We start from the raw sequence: 19647 nt of genomic DNA on the forward strand, positions 1-19647 counted from the left end.
TAGGAAAACTTATTATTTCTCTAATTCATTCCCATAGTGCTGTATGTCCTACTAGGACATATTCCTAGAGCGAGTTTTGATTCTGTAGCACAGGTCCATTTATACCTACTTACATCAAAAAACCCCACACAACGTAGAGATTATTAGTAGCTTTCCTGAACAGTAGCAGTAAATGAACTTACTGAAGAGCAAACAAAACATTAAGACAATATTATTATGAAATGCTAAGCATTGCCCTTGAACTGGTAACATCTGATACAGCTGGTAGGTAACAACACTAGGCCATATTCAAGCTGTTAGGCGTGCCCAGGCTCATGCAGGCATGAAAATGCTTCGTCACTCTCCCTTGCCTCATCTGTTTAAAGCTACAGATCAGTGAGAATACAGTAAATATCCTTATATCTGTCAATGTTCGCTTAAACATTGAACAGTGACCTTCACCTGACTTCAGCAACTTCTCTACTTTGAAAGGCCAAGTCTCACCACATCAACAGGTTTCCAAACCATGTGGTTTAGCAGCCACACACACAGAGCTCAAGTTCTGTAACATCCTCAGTATTTGTAGCTCTGTGCTCAACAACTGAGCCACATGACAATGTCATTTGAAAGGATTCAGCTTCCAGCTCACATACAGTACATTGGGGACAATGCCAGCTCACATAACAAGTGAATTATCTGAACTCATGCGGGGTGGGGTTTTTAAGTCCCTTGACTAACCTTCAGACAAGCAGGTGAAGCACTGATGCACCTCTAGCACTTGGTGGCAAAGACTATAGTCAGGTCTACCCAAACCTAAAATCATCCCGTTTTTATAGCTGCAGCTTTCCAAAACTCTATGATGTCCATTTCAGCAACTGCATAATTTTGTAAATAATGCCAAGGACAAAATAAATGTTTGAGAAAATGCCTGTTATTAGCTTGTTGGTCAGTTTGTTTTGTTTTTAATTGAGAGAACATTTCATTCAGACACAGGACATGAAATTACAGGCCCAGGTTCTGACTCCTGTAGTACTTAAACAGCTTTAGTAGAACAGCAGCAGTTTCATCCATTACACTGGCACTTGTAATTGCTGCAGGAACGCAACAAAAACGTCACAATTATCAGAGTGAGAGCTGTTCATGTGATAAATAAAAATATTCAGAAGATTCACATGAAAAAAAATATCTCAAATTCAGATCAAGATGAACTGAATTACCAGTGAACAGCTCTACAGTTCTCAGTAAAGAAAACCCAAATCCCATGGCATTCTGAAGCCATGTAGTAAAGGCACTGCCACCATTAGCATAATGGCACATCATTTGGTCTACAGTTTATTATATACAAACCAAAAAATCAGCTCAATATCGTAAAAAAAAGTGCTCCTACTACCAGGGCAGCTCTAACCAGGCTATTTTGCTTCAATTTAATAAAAGCTCTCTTCAATCAATGCCTTCTTTGCCAGGTAACCTATCCTCCACTAAAAGCTTCTGTCAGCTCCATCACAGACTGTTCCATTGGAGGCTGTGGCTGCTAACCTGGAATTACAGAAACAACTGCAGAAGGTCATGCTTTCATGAGACAAAACATGTCTCTTTGTTCCTCACTGTGAGGAAGTGCAATGCTTCTATGACAAGACCTGAATAGTTCAACTCAAGCCTTTAGACTTACAGTAACCTTTCAGTCACTATAAAAAGAAAAAGAGGCCGATCTGGACTTCTTTGACATTACATAAACTTCTGCCACTTCCCTAATTCCTAGTATGCGACCATATGATTACCCTGTGTAATCCTACACAATTAGCTCCCCAGCACTTGGCCTTTCAAACCACCAAGCAAAAGGGTTCACATGACAAAAACTGAGACTGTCAAAACCAGAGTGGATAAAAAAAGCTGTTAAAACAAAAGGCATACGGTGAACAAGCAAGCTGGAGAGAGCTTACCACTAGAATTACCCGAGATCACCTTATCAGTAAGTTTGACAAGTCAGCAGGAGCATGGGGGTGAATATGCAAGTCTGGAAGGCCTCATGAACACAAAGGATTCAGACATCCTACAGAAATCCAAATGACGCTGAACTGATGCACACTCTAGAACTGTATTCCATTTCTGCAAGCATTAAGTAATTTATACAAAAGTGTCTGAACTAGGCATTAGTCAGATGATGTGACTAAAGAGAAACCAGACGTCCCTATAATCATTTAGTTTTAATATCAGGCATCACTGAAAAATAATAAGCAATCCTAACCAGTAAAAATAAAAGTGTTCTACACAGACTGTGAAGCAATCGGTATCAAAGCTTAGCAGTGACGTGCAAACCTCGTCACCAACATTCAGGAAAGGAAATCCAAATCAACAGGGACAGAAGAGACTTCAAGAAAGATGGGAAATACTGTAATCATGTATTCAAACAGCTCAGCAAGGCAGCTATGAAGTTACACAACTATTCTTTATGGATACAGGAAGAGTGTAACAGGCAGAAGGTTATCAGTAAAAAGAAAGATCAGGGAAGAAATAAATAGGAGCTGACTGCCTATGGATACAAGCATTTATCTAGGAACAGAGGCATGTTCTCTGTCTAACAGTCATAAGCACTGCCGTGCCAGACTAGAAAGTTTTACCACTGCACCTGATCGATGCACAGGAAGAACTGCATGTTGTCCAAAACAGGTGATGGATGTGGACCAAAAGGGTCCCCTCTAGTCCCATGTTCTAGACTTCTCAGCACAGACAACTCTTGACATAATCATGTTTCAAACAAATTGGCAAGTATATTCTGCCTGTTAAAATATACTAATTCGAGTCTTAGCAGATACTGAAGCAACACACACAAAAAAAGTAATCTATCATCCTAAAATCCATGTCTAAATTGAGACATTTTATATTTCTGGTTTTATCTCCCCTGAAGCTGGAAAAGCACTTCTAAACTGTTAGCCAGCTAGAAGTAATATAAATGAACTTAACATAACATGGCATGACTGAAATACTGAAGTAGAATATTTAGCAGATGTCATCTAACGTTAGTTGCCATGGTGAACATGAATTAGGCCACCCAAGCACTAAATAAAGAAGCGCAATGAACACCCTACGCTATGAAGTTAGCTAGGCTCTATAAATAAAATTCTGTATCACTTTTTGTACAGTTATGAGAGAAATATGAATGTGTGAAGTACACCAGCGCAACTCATCTCCTAAGCAATAAGGTCATTTCATCTGCAAAGTATTATTATGTTGCATATATACTTCCATGTAGCTGACTTGCTGTTTTGCTAGCTGGTTTATGAGGTGCATTAACACCTGGTAGGAAGCAAGGAGAAGCTAAGCCAAGTTTCTCCCGTAAGAGTCAGAAGGTTCAATTCAGAAGGTAAAGCCATTAATCCACAGTAGGCACAGGAAATATTGCTGAGATGGAGCATTTCAGTAATACCTGTTCTAAACAGGAGTTACACTGAACTTCTGCAGCTGTTTCTGCAAAGACTGAACTAAGGCAAGGAGAAAAAAGGGAAGAAAAAGAATCAAAAAGGACAACTTCATTTGTTTTCAAACTGTGGTCTCTCTTGGATGCTTCAAAGCAGTCCACAAAGACTGATTAAGACAGAAGTTTAGATTGTTATAAAACATGAAATAGGCTTTGTTTAAAGACATTCGTTCTCTTAATGCCTCTGTAGGCATTAAAATACTCGCTGGCCATTTTAGCCTGAGCTACCAGAACAAGAGGCTTCCTCTTACCTACTGAAGTGCTTCTGCCCTTCAGTATGCAGCCTTAAGTAATAACAGAAGGTTAATTAACATAAGGCTCTATTGCTAGAACCTTCCTCCTCATTACTTGAAGACCTACATAAAAGTACCAGTTTTGGCAAAGAAAGGAAAAGAGAAAACTTCTCAGACTATGTGACCAATAGTTTCAGGATTGTTCTGGGGTGTTTGGTTGGGTATTTGTTTGTTGGGAAGGGCACTGGGGCGGGTGTTGCTTGTTCGTGGGTTCGGCAGGTGTTTTTCCAGTGGTGGTTTTGGGGTGGGTTTTAATGCTGCAGAAAGTTACTGGGAAAGCAGCTCAAAATGAAGGTGTCCAATTTTATTTACAGATTTTTAAGCACTGCTTAAGGAGATCAAAATCTGAAGTGCTCGAGGAAAAAACTGTTGTGAGAATAACCCTAAAGCTATCAAACTTGAGCACATTTTTCCATTACATGCATTACTCAGTGAGATGAATGCAGCCAGAGTCTGTTATTAATACATTTTCCAACATGGCAGTTAGCAATCAGAACAACAAAAACTGTAGATACTTTTGTAGGTGTTTTACCTCTTGCCAGAAACTTGGCAATTCCTTCACTATTCAAAAGATTGTGCAGTGACAAATGGGTGGCAATGCTGAATTTCTCAACATCAAAATCTTCTGCAAGAACTTACTGCATTGGAAAGCTCAGAAATGGAGGGATTTACTCGCTCCCTTTGCAAGAGAATGTGGGAAAAATGTAAGCACTGCCCACTCAGTAGCTTTTGGTTTTTAAATTTCCAAATGACTAAACTTATAAACTATCACTTTGATCAGCCTCACATGCTCTACAGCATCTCTTCAGCCTTGCCCACCCCAGAATACATGAAGTATCTGTTTCATATTCACTAGGTCTTCCTGCTATTAAGTGCAATAAATCTAATACAACACCAATAGCCACAGCTGGTTTCAGCATAGCTGTTTTCCATTTGAAACTGACAATAACAACAACTTATCCCATAATATTGCCAGGGTAAAAGCCTGAAGCCCAGTTTTCTTTTAAAAGTATGTCTGAAAGAGTACATAAAGGTAGAAGGAGATGAGCAAGAGTTGCTAAACACCATAAATGGCAAAAACCAGAAGTGCTGTCACAGGTCATTTGACCAACTGCTTTTGTCAAGACTGCTGTAACAGTTACTAGGAACAAAGCACCACACATCACCAAACCCATTCTGCTGCATTCCTCCAAGCCAGAACCAAGAGTATGGGGATAAAGGTAGATGGTGCACAGTAATAGGATCAGTGTCCAGTTAACAAGATTACAGCTAAAAACGCTTTGTCACTGAAAAAGAGAGGAAAAAAGAAAAAAGACAGCTGGTAGCTGAGAACAATGAGAATAAGCCCAGCAGAATACTGCAGGCTCTGCATTGTGTCCTAAAGGCAGAGCACATTGTTAGAATGTTAAGCTTGGTTCAACAGCTTTTCTGTGAAAAATGAAGGCAATAATTCACCAAAATTTGTATATCGACAACAAATCACAGCTTAAAAAAAAAAAAAAAAAATCGTAACAGTGTTTCTATGAGGCTTTTTGAAACTCCAGAGATAAGTTCAGAAACTCTTCCAGGAAGCAATAAGCACCAAAGTCAGAGACTTGCAAGTTTAAAAGGGTTTAGAATATTCAGAGAATAAGGCCATTCCCATCTCAATTTTTGCTATTTTATGTGCAAACTGCATGTTCTCTTCTAGTGAGTACCACCAACCCTTGGGGGCCCTCCACAACAAGCTCACAGTTGATCCCGCAGAAGCAATATTAAAAATCTTTGAATTCAAAACTGAGATTTTGCTCATTACCAATCCTGCAATCAGCCAGAAATGCCATCAAATCAACCTGATAGGCTATAAAACCAAGTTGCTTGGTTCTGAATTAAAGTGACACTCCAGATACGCTATCTTATCATGACTAAGTTTGCAATCATATCTAAAGGGCAGAATTCAGTTTAAGAACAGGTGCCCAGAATGAATGAGCAATCCATACCTCACCTATGATTTCAGCTTTGTGAGTCAAAGAACCACAGCAGACCACTTAAGCGAGGCAAAGACATATAACACAACTTCTAGTAAGTTGATCTTGGCTACTGCATTACTTAATGAGATGAAAAATAGAGAACAAGTCCCTCATTTTTAAATGATGAATGCAAGATTACAGGCCTCCATTTCCCAGATGGGAAGCACAGAGAGAAAAATGATGCTGAGCTCAGCTTAGCATGACAATATGAAAAGCTTAGAGTGATTTCTTGATTTTATATCAAATGCTCTGAGATGCTGTAGTTTGAAGGTGTCACAGTACAGAAGTTTCTTAAAATGTATCAAGTGATTTTCCTTCAACTTGATTCATCCTTCTACATCCACTGAGCCAAGAACTGCTTATTCCAACTTGACAGCATACCATTATAAAACAATGGTGGAAGGAGTATTAGCAATTACACATGCAAAGTGACCTAAGTGCAAAGTCACACATTCTCCCAGCTCAGCTGCTGTCGAAAACACATTAGAAAAGCTTGAACTGTCCGAAACAATATGGACAGTAATTTCATCTTGGTCTTACTCTTTGTAATCCCCTATTCAAAGATGTATCATTGTTAAGTACCACAGTGATACATCTCATCTGGTCAGTCAACTCCTCCCTCTTAGATTCAGAGAACCATGGATTCTACTTCTACTGAACACATGTAATTTGTAGGAAAACCTGTGCTGGGTACCCTGCTCAGCTTCCTCTTAAAGCAGAGAAAAATAATGGTTGGGATTTCTTCAAGCATCGCCAGATGTCGTACAGGAAGAGGACAACTGGTAACAAAAGCCCAGTCAAAGAACCTGTCAAGCAGTGTCTGATAGATATACATAGATTTCAATGAAGAAGAAGAAAAAAAAAAAAAGCATAAAAATTTTCTGAAACTTTTTTTAGAAAAATATTTGGGGTTTATACAGTGAGAACTTGAAAGTGAAAAACTTTAAGACTTGCTGATGTTATCGAATAGATCACACACACTGAACATCAGAGAGGAAAAATCCACCTTAAAAATGACTTGCAATTGAAGCTGGAAGTAAGAATGTGAGATTGCTTCCAGTATTCCAGCTTTAAATAAAACTCTCTCAGGGTGTTTTCACCAAATCCAAGAACTCAGCAGTTCATTTCTGGTACATAGGAAAGTTGAGAAAATTCCAACTTAGGCCTCATTATAGCACCAAAAAAGAAAAAAAAAAAAAAGTAGTTGAAGAATGCCTGCTTTTCCAGTTCTGCGATGAAACACCTGATATCTGCTGGCTTTGGCTGTTTTCCCAGTTTTCCTTGTTGTAGCATGTAACTACACTGGGATAGCCTTCCAAAACGCACTTTCTAGTCTTCCAGTTGTGAAAGGAAGGCAACCACATTTGAAGGAAGAAAGGAATCTGTAGTCCAAAATGAAGACTAAATCAGTTTTCACACAAGCAGCTCCATGTAAGCTGCAAGTACTCTGATTAATTCAGGTATGTTTGTCCCACTCCTACACCGAAAGGCTGTAGTGAATGAGGCCAGACGGACACAACACCACTGTCTCCTCCACCATACAGCTCCAGTTTACAAGCAGGACTACAGCCAGTTGTGGTTGGGGCAGGCAGGAAAGAGGACAGGGGGAAGCTATTAACCTCAGAAATGCAGACTTGGTTTAGGCTTTGTTAAAATTAACACACGATCTAGAATAAGTCATAATCATAACCTTGCAACAGACCCTACATGCCACTACTCATATAGGTGCAATACAATGAAGTCAGGGAAGGGTTAACAGATTACATGGTATGGTCAGTTTGATGGAAGTATCTAAACTGAAATCATTGCTGCAGCTCAAGGAACAAGATTCCTTTATGCCACAAGTGTATGCATAAGAAATTCTGACTTTAAAACAATCACTAACAAAGTTTTAGAAAAAAATAACTTATTGTACAAAGTCTTTCTGAAGAACACTTAAGTTTCACATAAATTGTTCTGATGAATAGATTCAGGAGTTGGGAACTAATCCAGTACCAACACCTCAATAATGTCAAGAGAAAGAACTCCTCAGAGTCTGCTGCACCAGTGATTTTCTTCCAGATCAGGAAATTATTAACCACCACTGAAAGTTTCAGAGTATGAAACAAGGACCTGCATAAGAAGCAACTGGGAGAGATTCATCTTGGCACTTTAACTGCACGGAAACCCGAGTGACGCATCTGTTGCGGGTAACAGAAAGGGGGCTGCCATTTCATTCCTGGTTGAGGTTCTCAAGCCTCGCAGCACATAACTATGAAAGGAAAAGATACATGCCTGAGCACGTCCCTTGTCCCAACACGAGAAGGGGGAGGGTTAATCACGTCCATCCGCCATTTTCTGAGCGGAGGAGGAAGACATGTTGGAACAAAAAAAAAAAAAAAAAAGCAACAAAAGAAAGCAGCCATTTCCAGAGCCGGCTCCAAACTCCAGCCCCAGCAACACACCAGGGCAGGCCCACACTGCTCCCACCACAATTCAGGAGCTGCTGGACATCTTGCTTTCAAAGCACACTATGTACAGGTAAGAACAGGCAGCAAGCCAGCTGGGAGGATACCCAACTAGTTGTACAGCTTGGAATGGAGTATTCCCCCCCCAACTCAATCCTACCCAGGTAAATCTCCTTTTAATGGTGGTGCCCTGCCTCACACTAACATTCAAAGTACTGGCACATATGAAGGATTCCTACCGTATATGTGGGATGCCAACTCCTCCCTGCAGAATCTTGTATAGCTTGCTTTCATACAGCAGCTGGGGATGTCTAGCCTTCTGAGACTCCAACTTTACAGCAACTTCCTACAGTGAGAGGGAACAAGGAGTCAGAGTGTCCACCAAGCACAGCTTTGCCACTGAGGTTTAAGGGGCACAGCACTTCAACATCCCCCACACAGCCCTGCTGCAAATGCTTTGAGGTGTAATTTTTGTTAAGCTTTCGGTGCTTAATGTCCTGTTATTTTGTTGCTTCTTCAAATAAAATCCGTATGGTGATGATCTGTACATAAACATCCATCCCAGGTCATGAAACTGAGCTGGAGATGTAAAGTCTTCAGATCCATGTAAGTGAGGAAGAACATATGTGGGTGTTTCTTCTTTACAGCTCACAGCCGTGAGGGGGAGGAAAGAAAAAAATAAGAAAAAAGAAAGAGCTGAAGAAACAGGGGATCTTCTTTGTTTCTATTACTGTTGATGAAAATGAGATAAAGTGTTCCCCAGCTGAGAGAGAGGGGGATAGATGATTGGTGAGAAAGAGACGACTTTGGCCACCCATAAAAGACAAAGTATGTTTGCCCACAATGGTGGCCTCCTCTTCCTGCAACACACAAGCGAGCTATGCAGCTGCTGGGTGCGGGACACCACGACCGCACGGCTCTGCCCTCGGGGATGAAAGCCCTCGAGGGGCTTAGCCCCCCAACCCCGGGTTATGCACCTTCGCTCCCCCTCTGGCGAGATGGGGCCGCCACAGGGAGCGATACCGGGAGCAGTGGGGGCAAAACCAGGCCTCGGGAATGTTATCGCTGGTCGCCGGTTCTCCCCGAGGTGCGGGAGGGACCGCGCCGATGGGCCCCAAGGGGGGAGAGAGTGCGAGCCGCCCTTACCTCCCCGTTGGTGATGTTGATCGCCAAATAGATGTCCCCGAAGGAGCCCGACCCGATCTTCCGCACCAGCTTGTATTTGCCTCCGACAATGAACTCGGCCTTGGAGCCGCTGCTACTCGCCATGGTGAGGGGCGGCTGAGGGGCTCGAGGGGGGAAAGAGGGCTCTACCGCCGCCACAGAGGAGGGGAAAGGGACAGGGGAGGGAAGAGAGGGGAGGGGAAGGGGGGCAGAACAAGGAAGCCTAGTCTCCGCTGCTCAGCTCCAGCCGGGCCGCTCAGGCGGGCGCCCCCTTTCCGAAGCTGTGTCCCGCTCCGCTGCCGGGCGGCTCTCGGAGCCCTCCAGAAAGACGAGAAGCGGGACCCGCGGTACTACGGAGAAAGGGAAAGGGGAAAGGGCGCGCTAAGCGAGCCGGGTCGCGGCCGCCGCCGGCCCGTCACTCGGCGGCCGCCGCCGCCGCCATCTTGTCTCGGAGCCGCTGCTCTGGCGGACACAAAATGCCCCCAGCCTGCGGCCGCCGCTTCTTCACCGCGCGGGGCACGCTGGGAGCGAGGCGGGCCGGTACACAAGCCCCGCCCCTCTCGCCTCACCTCGCGGGTGGGGGCTAGAGGGCGGTGCCGCGGGTGTGCATGCGCACAATGCAAGCCCGTGTACTGCGCATGCCCAAGAGCGCGCCCCGCCCTCAAAGGCGATACCAGCAGGTGTTCTCCGCCTTCGCCGTTAAAGGGGCAGGCGACCCCTCTAGGGGAAGGAAGCGGGATGTGTCCTGCTCTGCGTCCCGGTGTCTCTGTGCGGGCTGTGGGGTGCCTCCAGCCAGTAGGAGATAAGGCGGGGGCAGCCCCTGCTGTGACGCACGGTGGGGCTGTGGCAGGCGCTGGTGCAAGGTGCTTATCGGGTCCACACCCGACGTGTGTGCTCGGCAGTGGTGTGCGTTTGAGCGTGAACCCACAGCAGCGCATCTCCTGTGCTGTGATGTCTGCAGGCTGTGGGGCTGAGTGATCGCGGTGCTGGGTGCACGCCACGTGTGCTTCGCCACCCATGCTCGGCTGACACGTCCTGTTTACCCCTCGCACCTTCAGCCTCGGCTCACTCGAGGCTTGAGTTCCTGGCTGCAGTGAGGATTCAGCAGGCGCTGAGGAACCTGTGACCCCTCACACGGACCACACTGCAGGCAGAGGCACCCATCGTGGCCGCATCCCTTAGCCCTGCGGCCATTGCCTTCACACGGCCCTCACCCTTGTCCTCTCCATCCCCACACTGCTGTGACCTAGCAGCTCGTGCTCTGGGAGCTGTGCCTTGCTGTGTGTCAAACCCAATGGAAACCTCCTCCGTTGCCCCCTCGCTGGGTGCTGTGAGCTTTGCCTTTGCAGGAACACAAACCTGTGAGCTCCCGGTGACTCATCATCGCTCCCTGTCAGAGCGGCGGCTTCTGCTGTGCAAGCCTACATTGGGGAAATGATTCAGTCTGCAGGAGAAAGCTCCTACAGGAATGCAGCTCATGTATGTACAAGCAAAGCCTACTCATGGTGTCTGCTTTTAAGGGAAGCAGTAGGAGAAACTGCTTTCCAACTTGCCTGCTTGACACCCAGAGCCATGAGAATAATAAAAAATTGATTTTAAGACTGGTCTATGCACAGATTTTTTATTATTTTTTTTAATAGCTAACTATTTCGGAGGAAAAAGTGGAATGAAGAGGTTCAGGTTAGGACACTGCTATATTGGTTGGAAATCGTTCATAAGAAAGTAAAGGAGTTCTCTGAACAGCATTCACACGGTGGTAAGAGGCTTGTGTTGCACTCACCATGTTGCATTCTAGCTTGGTAAAGGCACTGCGCTACAAACACTTTCTGTCTGCACAAGTGAGAAGAAGTCCTGGCTTGTATCCATCTGGCTGTTAGGCAGCGAGGGAAGTCTGTGATTCGCCTCTGTTTCTTCCTATGGTGGACTCAGTCAGCTACAGAATGACTCCATAGCGAGACACCAGGAGGAATGGAGAGGGAAGATTGGCAGCCAGAAATTCCCTGAACTGCAAATACCAGTTCCAAGTTCCCCGTGTGTTTCAGGGAGCTCAGATCCAAGGGTTTACTACAGGTCTCTAATAAAAATAAAAATGTGAAGGATTCAAAATCAGCCCGGCCTGTGCCAGATGCACCAGAATGAAAATGATGCTCTGAGAGCACACTAGCCTCCAACTCATTCCCACCCCAGTTCTGTCAAGGAGCATTTGTTGAAGCAAGAATATCTGCACCCTTGTCACTCAAAGGGAATGTAGATCTTGTGCGGAGGAGCTCAGATACATCGCACACTAGTTAAGGGGGCTGGAGTTTCGAGGGCAAATGAGGTATCTTTGAGCATCACACTCGTTTCTAAATGCAGAGCCCCTGTGTCCTCAGTTGCCCCCACATGGCTGTTAATGTTGGTTTGCAAACTGCTCAGGACTGATGTGCACTTACCGGCCTTTGGGGTTTAGTTATTTTTAATGGTTGCTCTGGACGGGATTTGAGCAGTTTGGAGGCTTTCGGCTTGAGTCACGTATCCTTGGAGGAGCTGGAAAAACAGGTCTGCAGCTCCTGGTGAGTAAATAGACCATGCATGGGGATGCGGGAGAGCAGGATCTCCTGGGCTATGCAATGCTGCCACCTCCTGCCTTCCGGGGAACATCTCTGTGTCCAAGGAACACTGCTGGTGCTTTGGGACAGAGAACATCGCACAGGACAAGGACTCGCCGAGCTGATCTGGTGCAAACGCACCCAGGCGCGCATCTTCCCTGAAATGTCTGCAGTGTGTCTGCAATCTGGCTGGGTGTCGTGCAAAAAGAGATGGCCAGCAGTCAGCATTTGCTGTCTTTTGTCTTGGTTATTTTTAACATCCATTCATTAATGGGTCCTGCAGGAAGGATGGGAATGGAGAATTCAGAGGAGGACCAGACTAGGCAACGTGCAGGGTGGAGGAAAGCAGAGATGGCAGAAGTCATCCAGCATAAACCAGGACACAGAAGAGAAGAAGACTGAGCAGTGCAGCTGCAGAGCTCCTTCACCCCTGGCCTGGAGCAGTGAGGATACCTATGAACACGGGACTAAGAGTGCAGTGAAAACCTCCACCACTTCCAGCTCTGGCTGCTCCATGAAGGAAGATCTGGGGAGCCCTGTGTGCCAGTGTCCCACCATGTGCCACACCGAGATGACCTCAACCCACTTCCCGTTTTCTCATTCCCATGGCTGCAGAGCACATCTGTTGAATCCTACTTTTCAGATATACATCTCAGCCACTCCAGTAGCACGGAGAGCTTTGTTCCCTTTCAGAGAAGAGGGAAGGTACATACATATTTCTGGGTGGGACAAATTTAACCCAGTGCATGAATAGCGCTATTCAGAGCATGAGATTGGAGGAGACTCTTAGTCTGATTGATCCTAGTTGTCCAGAAGCAGATCACATCTGAAGGTGGGTCTTACCTGATATGTTGTCCCCTCCTGTGTCAGGACAAAGTCCACCTGTGCAAGAGCTTTTGCTGTTTTTATTTTGGCCAATGGATCTGTCCTCTGTGCCACAGGAAAATTCCCCTTCTAGCCCCTTGCAGAAGCCACATCCCATGGCACCATGTTTGGGGTTTGCCTTGCTGAGCAATGAGGATACTGACAGTCTGAGAGCAGTGCTGGCCTTGTACAAATCCTTCCACGGCCTCTGCCTTGGAGTCTCTGTCCTGAGTCTTTAGGAAAGTGCAGAAATTGGTGAAGACAAACATGAACAATACCAAGAGTTGCACAAACATAATGGAGACACTGATTAGATTTAAAACGATTCAATTTTAAATGAATAATTAAAAGCTTTGAAAATGTAAGTTGGGAGGGGAACTTCACAGCAGCTGGCCTGATCTAAGCACTTACACGGTGTTCTCACTTCTGCATCCTTTTCTCCTCCTACTCAGCCCACTCTCAGTGCCCAGCTCTGTGCCTTGTTGGACCCTCTGTGGTCAGTTCGTCTCTCCAAGCCTACAGAAGATTGTCCAAATGGTCTCTCTTGGTGTTTTCTCTGGGTTAATGTTCTCACAGACAAGTGACTTGAATGGCTCAAGGAGCTCCAGGGGACAGTGCAAGGGTTGTCTCCTGCTGGCACTGATGTGGTCAGACAGAACACCAGATGGGAGCAGTCACAGGGGAAGACTGAAGAAACATCCCTTGTTACCCAGAAAGGTGTTCTACCCAGGGAAGAGCATGAAAATCATTGCAGTCACTGCTAACACGGAGAACACCAGCCTCAGCACCACTGCCAAGGAGGGTGGGGTGTACTGGAGAGCTAAAGTATCCTCAAGGTATTCTTTAGCTCTTGTTCATTATTATTTTTCACAACTTTCAAGGACACCAAAGCAGTGAAAACACATTTATAGCTGCATCACTTGATAAAGTGAAAGGAATAAATTCCCTCTCTTTTTCCAGAAGGCAGGCCAGAAGTCTTGCTGCATGACCAAGCCTCCAGTGTAATCAGCCCTCCTTGATCCCAGAGTTGCTCATCTTTTATTTGTGCCTGCTTTGCAGCTGAGCATCTCCAAACCTCTTAATTTGATCCCAGCAATGGGGAGGAGTGTTTCAGTGTAATAAACCAGCTGCTTGATGCAGCACTGATGGAGCTTTGCATGCTTGTACCAATGTCAGCAAATACGTGCTGCTGTGAAGTTGGCGCAGGAGGGAACTGCTCATCCTCCTCTGCAGCAGGGATATCCTGGGCTCCAGTCTAAATGCTTCTGGGGAGGGAGGAACAGTGAAATGACAAGCTAAGCAAAATCACGACTGAAAAAGTCAGAGGGCATGCAGTGCCTCTGCTCCAGAGCCATCAGCTCATGTTCAGGTCAAGTTAGAGCTTCAGAGCCTCTCCAGAGTGGAGCTGACATCTTTCAGGACTCACCTCCTGCTGCTGCAGGTAGGATCTAGGAGCACCAGGGATGCACACCCTGACAGCTTCTGCAGTACAGACTGCAAAGGGCAAAGTTACCCACCACAGAGAGCAAAATTACATGCCACTGAGCTGAGCTGAACTGAGAGATCCCATCCCTTGCCCAGTCCTGCTCCCTCCTGGCCAGCCACTCCAGCAGACTGGCCCCTCGCTGAGCCCAATGCACCTCCTAACTTGGCAGATGATTTCCTTGTATTGCAGGCTAGTTTTCTGATGGTTCAAGGAATCAAATTGGCAAGGTTGAACAAAGCTGGTGCTGATGCAAAGGAAAAAGAAGAGTGGGATCAGTAGAAGCTTAAGATCTTAAAAAATAAACCTGCTGTCTTCCCTCTTTTAACTCACTACCTAGCATCAGCCCCTCTCCAGAGGGGCAAGTTCACTCTGTGTAGCCAAGAAAGAACAAGCTCTGTATCTTCAACCCGAGGTTCATTCTGTTCTCTGACGCATTTATTGTCTCACAGAGATGGAGAACCCAAGGCAGTTTCCCCCAGATTTTCCCTGAAAGTGGGCAAAGCCCAAGTGCAGATGAAGAAACCAAGAGACCACTGAAGGGTCTCACTGAGCCCTGGGCAGCCAAAGCCATCTCAGTATTGCTTTGCTCTTGGGCAGGAGGGACAAGAGAGCTTCTGGCAGGGCTGAAGGATTTGTGTTTTAAATCTGATGTGGTTTGCAGGTTTGTGGACAGAGCAGGTTGCTTGTCTGGGGTCATCCGTTCTGCTTTATCATCTCCTTGCACTCCCCCTTCCCCATGCTGTTACACCTTCACACTGGGGCCTTTGCCCTCCCTCTGAGCCCTGGGGCTTTGGCTCTGCGCTGACCTTAGCTGATTCTCCAGCCAGCTATTGTTAGCGGAGCTTACAGCACTTGGGAAGATGACTGGAGAGGAGCAGCTTGTGCCGGTAGGAACCAAAGCAGGCTGTGCTGGGACCCACGTGAGGTAGCTCACCTTTGGACGGTCCTGTCTGTGTGCCCAAGGACACCTCACCGGGTGGCTTTGCCACACTTCTGGCCGAACCCTGCTCCCCCGCAGGCCGAGTGGGGCTCAGCAGGGTGTTGCAGTGGGGTGGGAGGGATCCGGTCCCTCCACATTCCTTGGGCAATGTCCTGCCTGACACCCACCCATGCCAAGGGCATCCACAGGCACCAAGGAATTGCTGGTGGCCACTCCTGCCAGGGCCACTAGTCCCTGTCTGGCTGCTGCTCCCTCCCCTGCACCGGCAGGACCCAGTACAGGGCTGTGGGGAGCCAGCACAGGGAACTGCTCCAGGTTGAAAATAACCCTGTTTTTCCGGAGCAGTCTGACACCGGCTGCATTTGCCAGGCTGGATCTGAGCGCACGGCTTCCACGCCAGTGCTGGCACAAGGCAAGAGGCACCATTGTGTTTGGCAAGGGTGCCTGCGTTAAGTGTTCGCACATAACCCTCAGAAAGTTGTCTTCCCTCATAGCCCAGGGTTACAGCCAGCACAGGCGATGCTTTATTGCGTCAGAAAAGATATGAGCAGCAGAGCCATGTCCAACCTGGGATTCTATCTCCAGCACTGCTGCAGGAGAGGGGCAGCAGAGACAGGCAAGGCTGTCCTCACCTATGCCAACTCTTTGCATTTGTCCACATCGTGTCTCCAGACAGACCCCATCATCTGCAGCCACGACAGTGTGGGTATAGCATCGTGCCTTGCTTGTCCTCTGGCAGAGAAGGGACATGGGGAGCCCTGGAGCTGGTGCAGGGCTCTGTCAGGGCAGAACCTGGAGCAGGGCTGGGACGAATCTGGTTCTTACAGCACTTGAATTGCAGCAAAGGTATCTGAATCCAGGGAGAAGGTGTCTGTGAGCTAACAGCACCATTTCCAAGGCTTGCATGAAGTTAGAGGGGAATTCTTCAGTCTGGAACATTCATGGCTGTTTGGAGAGAAGGTTGGGGTTTTTTTAAGTACTGCAGGAAAAGGGGGATTTTCAAGCAATTTGGGTGATTCATAGGAAATTACGTTAGTGCACAGCTGAAGCTCTACCGAAGAACTTGTTCCCTGGAAGCCAGGGGTTTATCTAGTGAACACACTAATGCCAAGCAGCAGCATCTGCCGGCTGCCTGGATTGCCCTGGCTCTGCTGCAGAGCTTGGACTATCCATCCAGGCAAAAAGGTTCAGAGACATGAGTTCATTACAAGTTTCTTTCTTGATGGAGCTCATCTGATTTCCTTTGGGACACCTTGTTTTACCTTGCCTTACCTCTCCCAAATGCCATGAGATTCCCAAAAGCAGGTTCCTTCCCTAATCCAGTGCCAGCAGGCTGTGCAGCTCCAGAAGCATTTGCATGTAGGTGGAGGAGCTGCATCTCCTTTCCTTTGGCACAGTCCCTAGGGACAATTTGCTGAGCGGGGGTGAAGCTGAGGTCCAAACTTTCCAGTGATGTCAGACTTAAAATTGCTTTGGGTACTTGAGCGGATGCACTGGGAGCTGAGGCGAGAGACTGAAGCAGCCAGAAAAGATGTAAATGGCAGCACAGCTGATTCACTGCATGTCAAGTGCTGTGGGTAAGTTTTCAGCAGCAGTTTCAGTGGTGCTTTTGAATTAATTACCCTGCTAGTGCAGAGCTCTGGTAGTTGGCATCCAAGGCACATTTCCTCTGTGAGGCTGCTTAGATCCAGTCAGGTTCGGATCACTGAGGTGAGTCTCCTCTCACGCAAAGTAATGCAGCTTGTGGATGATGGCTGGTACACCTGGGAGTAAATCTTCCCCCTAAGAACAATTTCTTCAACTATTTTAGGGAACACGGGCTTTATGCGTGCCATGTGCTGTGGTTTAGGATGCTGGGGAGGATAAGAGGAATGAAAGTGGGTGGTGCAGAGTGTCTGCTGCAGCAGCAAAGCAAGAGCCTGCCTGGGCTGCAGGATGGGGCCAGCTCGGTCCTGGCTGCCCAGTGCAGGCTTTGGGTGTGCTGAGTGGACACTGCTGCTCTCCCACGGCAGGAGCCAGCAGAGCAAAGTCCACCACAGTGGGCTCCCCATCACCCTCTGCTTGGGGTGCTCTGGATCTCTTTTTGCACTGGGGGAGAAATGACACAGGGCTGAGAGCAGAGTCTGTGCCCCGCTGCCCCTAGGCCCCCTGCAGCAGGAATTCTTCCTCTGCCTCCCCCCTCCTGAACCTTAAAACACTTGGAGGCTGCCTCTGGATGAGGACCAGCACTCGAGCAGATTGCAGATGAGGGACGCAATCAAGGGCTGCTGAGTTGGGTGATTTTATCTCTTACAGCACATCATGCAGTGGCTTTTATCTGCACCTCCTCAGGGGGCAGGCAGTTAGTGCTGTGGAGCCAGGGCACTACAGCTCCTTCCATTCTTGTTAAAGCAAGTTGCTTCCTCCCTAGATCGGACAGAAAAACATGTCTGAGAGCATCCCAGAGGGCCTGGAGAGCAGGGTGCAGCAGAAAGGAGCCCACCCCTCCAGGGGCTTGCTCTTTAACCTCTGTGGGTTTTAACCATAGCATTTCCTAGGCCACCCTCCTGATTCCTAAATCCTGGGGGAGGTTTGCAGGAGACTAGCGCTGATGGATCCTGAGCGCTGGCCCATCTCCCAGAAGCCATGCACAAGGGCATGGCACTGGGATGCTACAGCGCAAAGCACCCAGGATTTAGACTCAGGATGGAGCATGTGATTCCAGACAAACTGTGGCTGGAAACTTGGGTCTCCAGCCCCTTTGTGAGTGTGTCCTCCTGGGGGTAGGATCCATTTGTATCTTGTCCCTCCCAGTAGTCACTTGCAGGCCTGAATATCTTCTTTTCTCAATGGAGCAGCTTTTCATGACATCCAAAAGTGATTCTTGCGGAGGTTTATAAAGAGACAAAACCATGGGCTGAGAGATGCTGTTTGATTGTGCCTTATTTTTTTCCCTCCCCTGCTCCAAAGATCGTCATGAGCTCTGGTTCATTAGCGCTTGGGGGAAGCGCAGGGTGCAAACTGCCAGATAAGGGAAAAGGCTCATCACGTGTCATTGTTGCCACAGCACTGGAAATATCACTAACAAATCTATCAGCCCCTTGATGCACAAGGCCACGCTCTGCATCTCTCGAGCAGCAGTCACACACGTGAGTCCCCCTTTATCATCTGAGGAGCAGAGCCAGCAGATGAAAAGGGTGCAGACTGCCCCGCTTTGATGCTCTTGAGAGCCATCTCTTTCAAGGGCTCCTTTATTGATGGGCTTTGGGCTAATTTTAGCACCAATGAGCAGCAGAGCTCAGCACAGTGCAGGGGAGCAGGGGCCATGGTTTGCAAAAGCAGGGGTCTGTGTTAGATGCTCCACACACAGAAATGGCTCTGCAGGATCTCACAGCAGTCCTGAGCTTGCTATGGCCATGCTCCAAACTAGCCAGGGACACACCAGCTTCAGAGCCAGAGCTGGGCGGCAGTGAGATCCTATGGGGACAGCTTATCTCGGGCTCTGTGACACAGCAGGGCAGCTTTTGGCCGTGGTGTTTCCTGGCAGCAGATTGAATTGGTGTCCTGATGCATAGGACCAGTCATCTCTGCCCTGGGAAGCAGCTGGGTGCCTTGCAGAGCAGGGTGCTTCACTGAGCCCATGATGTGAATCTGGGAGCATCACCAGCTAGGGATGAGCCTCCCTTTGCTCTGCACCAACTGCAGCTCCAGCATGAGCAGCACAAGGTCCTGCTGCATCGCCGTTGGACAAAGGGGAGTGAGTGCTGGTGAGGACTCTGACTCCATGATGGGAGCACAGCTCTGCTGCTCTGAGCCTGCTCTTGTCACTGGGGCTGACTGAAAATACAGGAGTTTCTATTTATCACTGTGTGAGACTCTGTGTGCAGAGCTCTGGCACCCATGCTCCCTCCTGCTGACGTCTCCTTCGGGTCTGTGAAGCCACACGTGTGGTGGGGAGTGACACCTGGCACAGGAATGTCACACAGCAAGGACGCCTCACCCTGGTTATGGGTGCTGCTGGCCTGGTCCAAAGCCCACTGGAACCTGGGGAGCAGCTTGATACCTGGTGTGACTCAGGCACAAGACCTGCCACCTCTCTCCTAAGTAAGGCACTTCCTTTGATGCCCCGAGTTCTCTTGTGATCCTGCCTCCAGTGGGACACAGAGTGTGCTGGGTCCCCAGAGGAGAGGAAGGTGTGTGGTAGCCACCCAGGCTGATGGAGCCATGCTCCTGGGATGACACCCAACCTGCCACCTGAGACAGGCCATTTGCACCCCTCTGAAGCTTCCCAAGAAAATTCATGTGTGTAGGACCTGCACCCCCTCTGCAGGGAGACCAAACATGGCCTGAGGCCAGAGGGGAAGGAATGAGTGTTTGCCATTCACCCAAGGCTAGAGAAAGGATCGTTCCCCCTGAAGTGTGC

General features: G+C 47.5%; 1 protein-coding gene across 4 annotated transcripts in view; it reads right to left on the reverse strand.

Annotated features, from left to right (window-relative positions):
* The window catches only part of CSNK1A1 (casein kinase 1 alpha 1), a 35575-nt gene extending 25659 nt beyond the window's left edge, over positions 1 to 9916 (reverse strand). For 2 of the 4 annotated variants that reach the window (XM_061372851.1, XM_061372849.1), the window contains exons 1-2: positions 9350 to 9916; positions 8443 to 8549 (exon numbers count right to left, since the gene is read on the reverse strand). In XM_061372851.1, the coding sequence (XP_061228835.1) occupies positions 8443 to 8549; positions 9350 to 9472 (230 nt within the window). In that variant the 5' untranslated portion in view covers positions 9473 to 9916. The remainder of the gene's footprint in view (positions 1 to 8442; positions 8550 to 9349) is intronic. The other 2 variants (XM_061372848.1, XM_061372852.1) reach the window with 2 other exon arrangements.
* Between the last annotated feature and the right edge of the window lie 9731 nt (positions 9917 to 19647).

The sequence above is a fragment of the Neopsephotus bourkii genome, unplaced genomic scaffold (genome assembly GCF_033783945.1).
Source record: "Neopsephotus bourkii isolate Nb327-2 ecotype Australia unplaced genomic scaffold, CSIRO-AGI_Nbou_v1 NB_1622, whole genome shotgun sequence".
Classification (NCBI taxonomy): Eukaryota; Metazoa; Chordata; class Aves; order Psittaciformes; family Psittacidae; genus Neopsephotus; species Neopsephotus bourkii.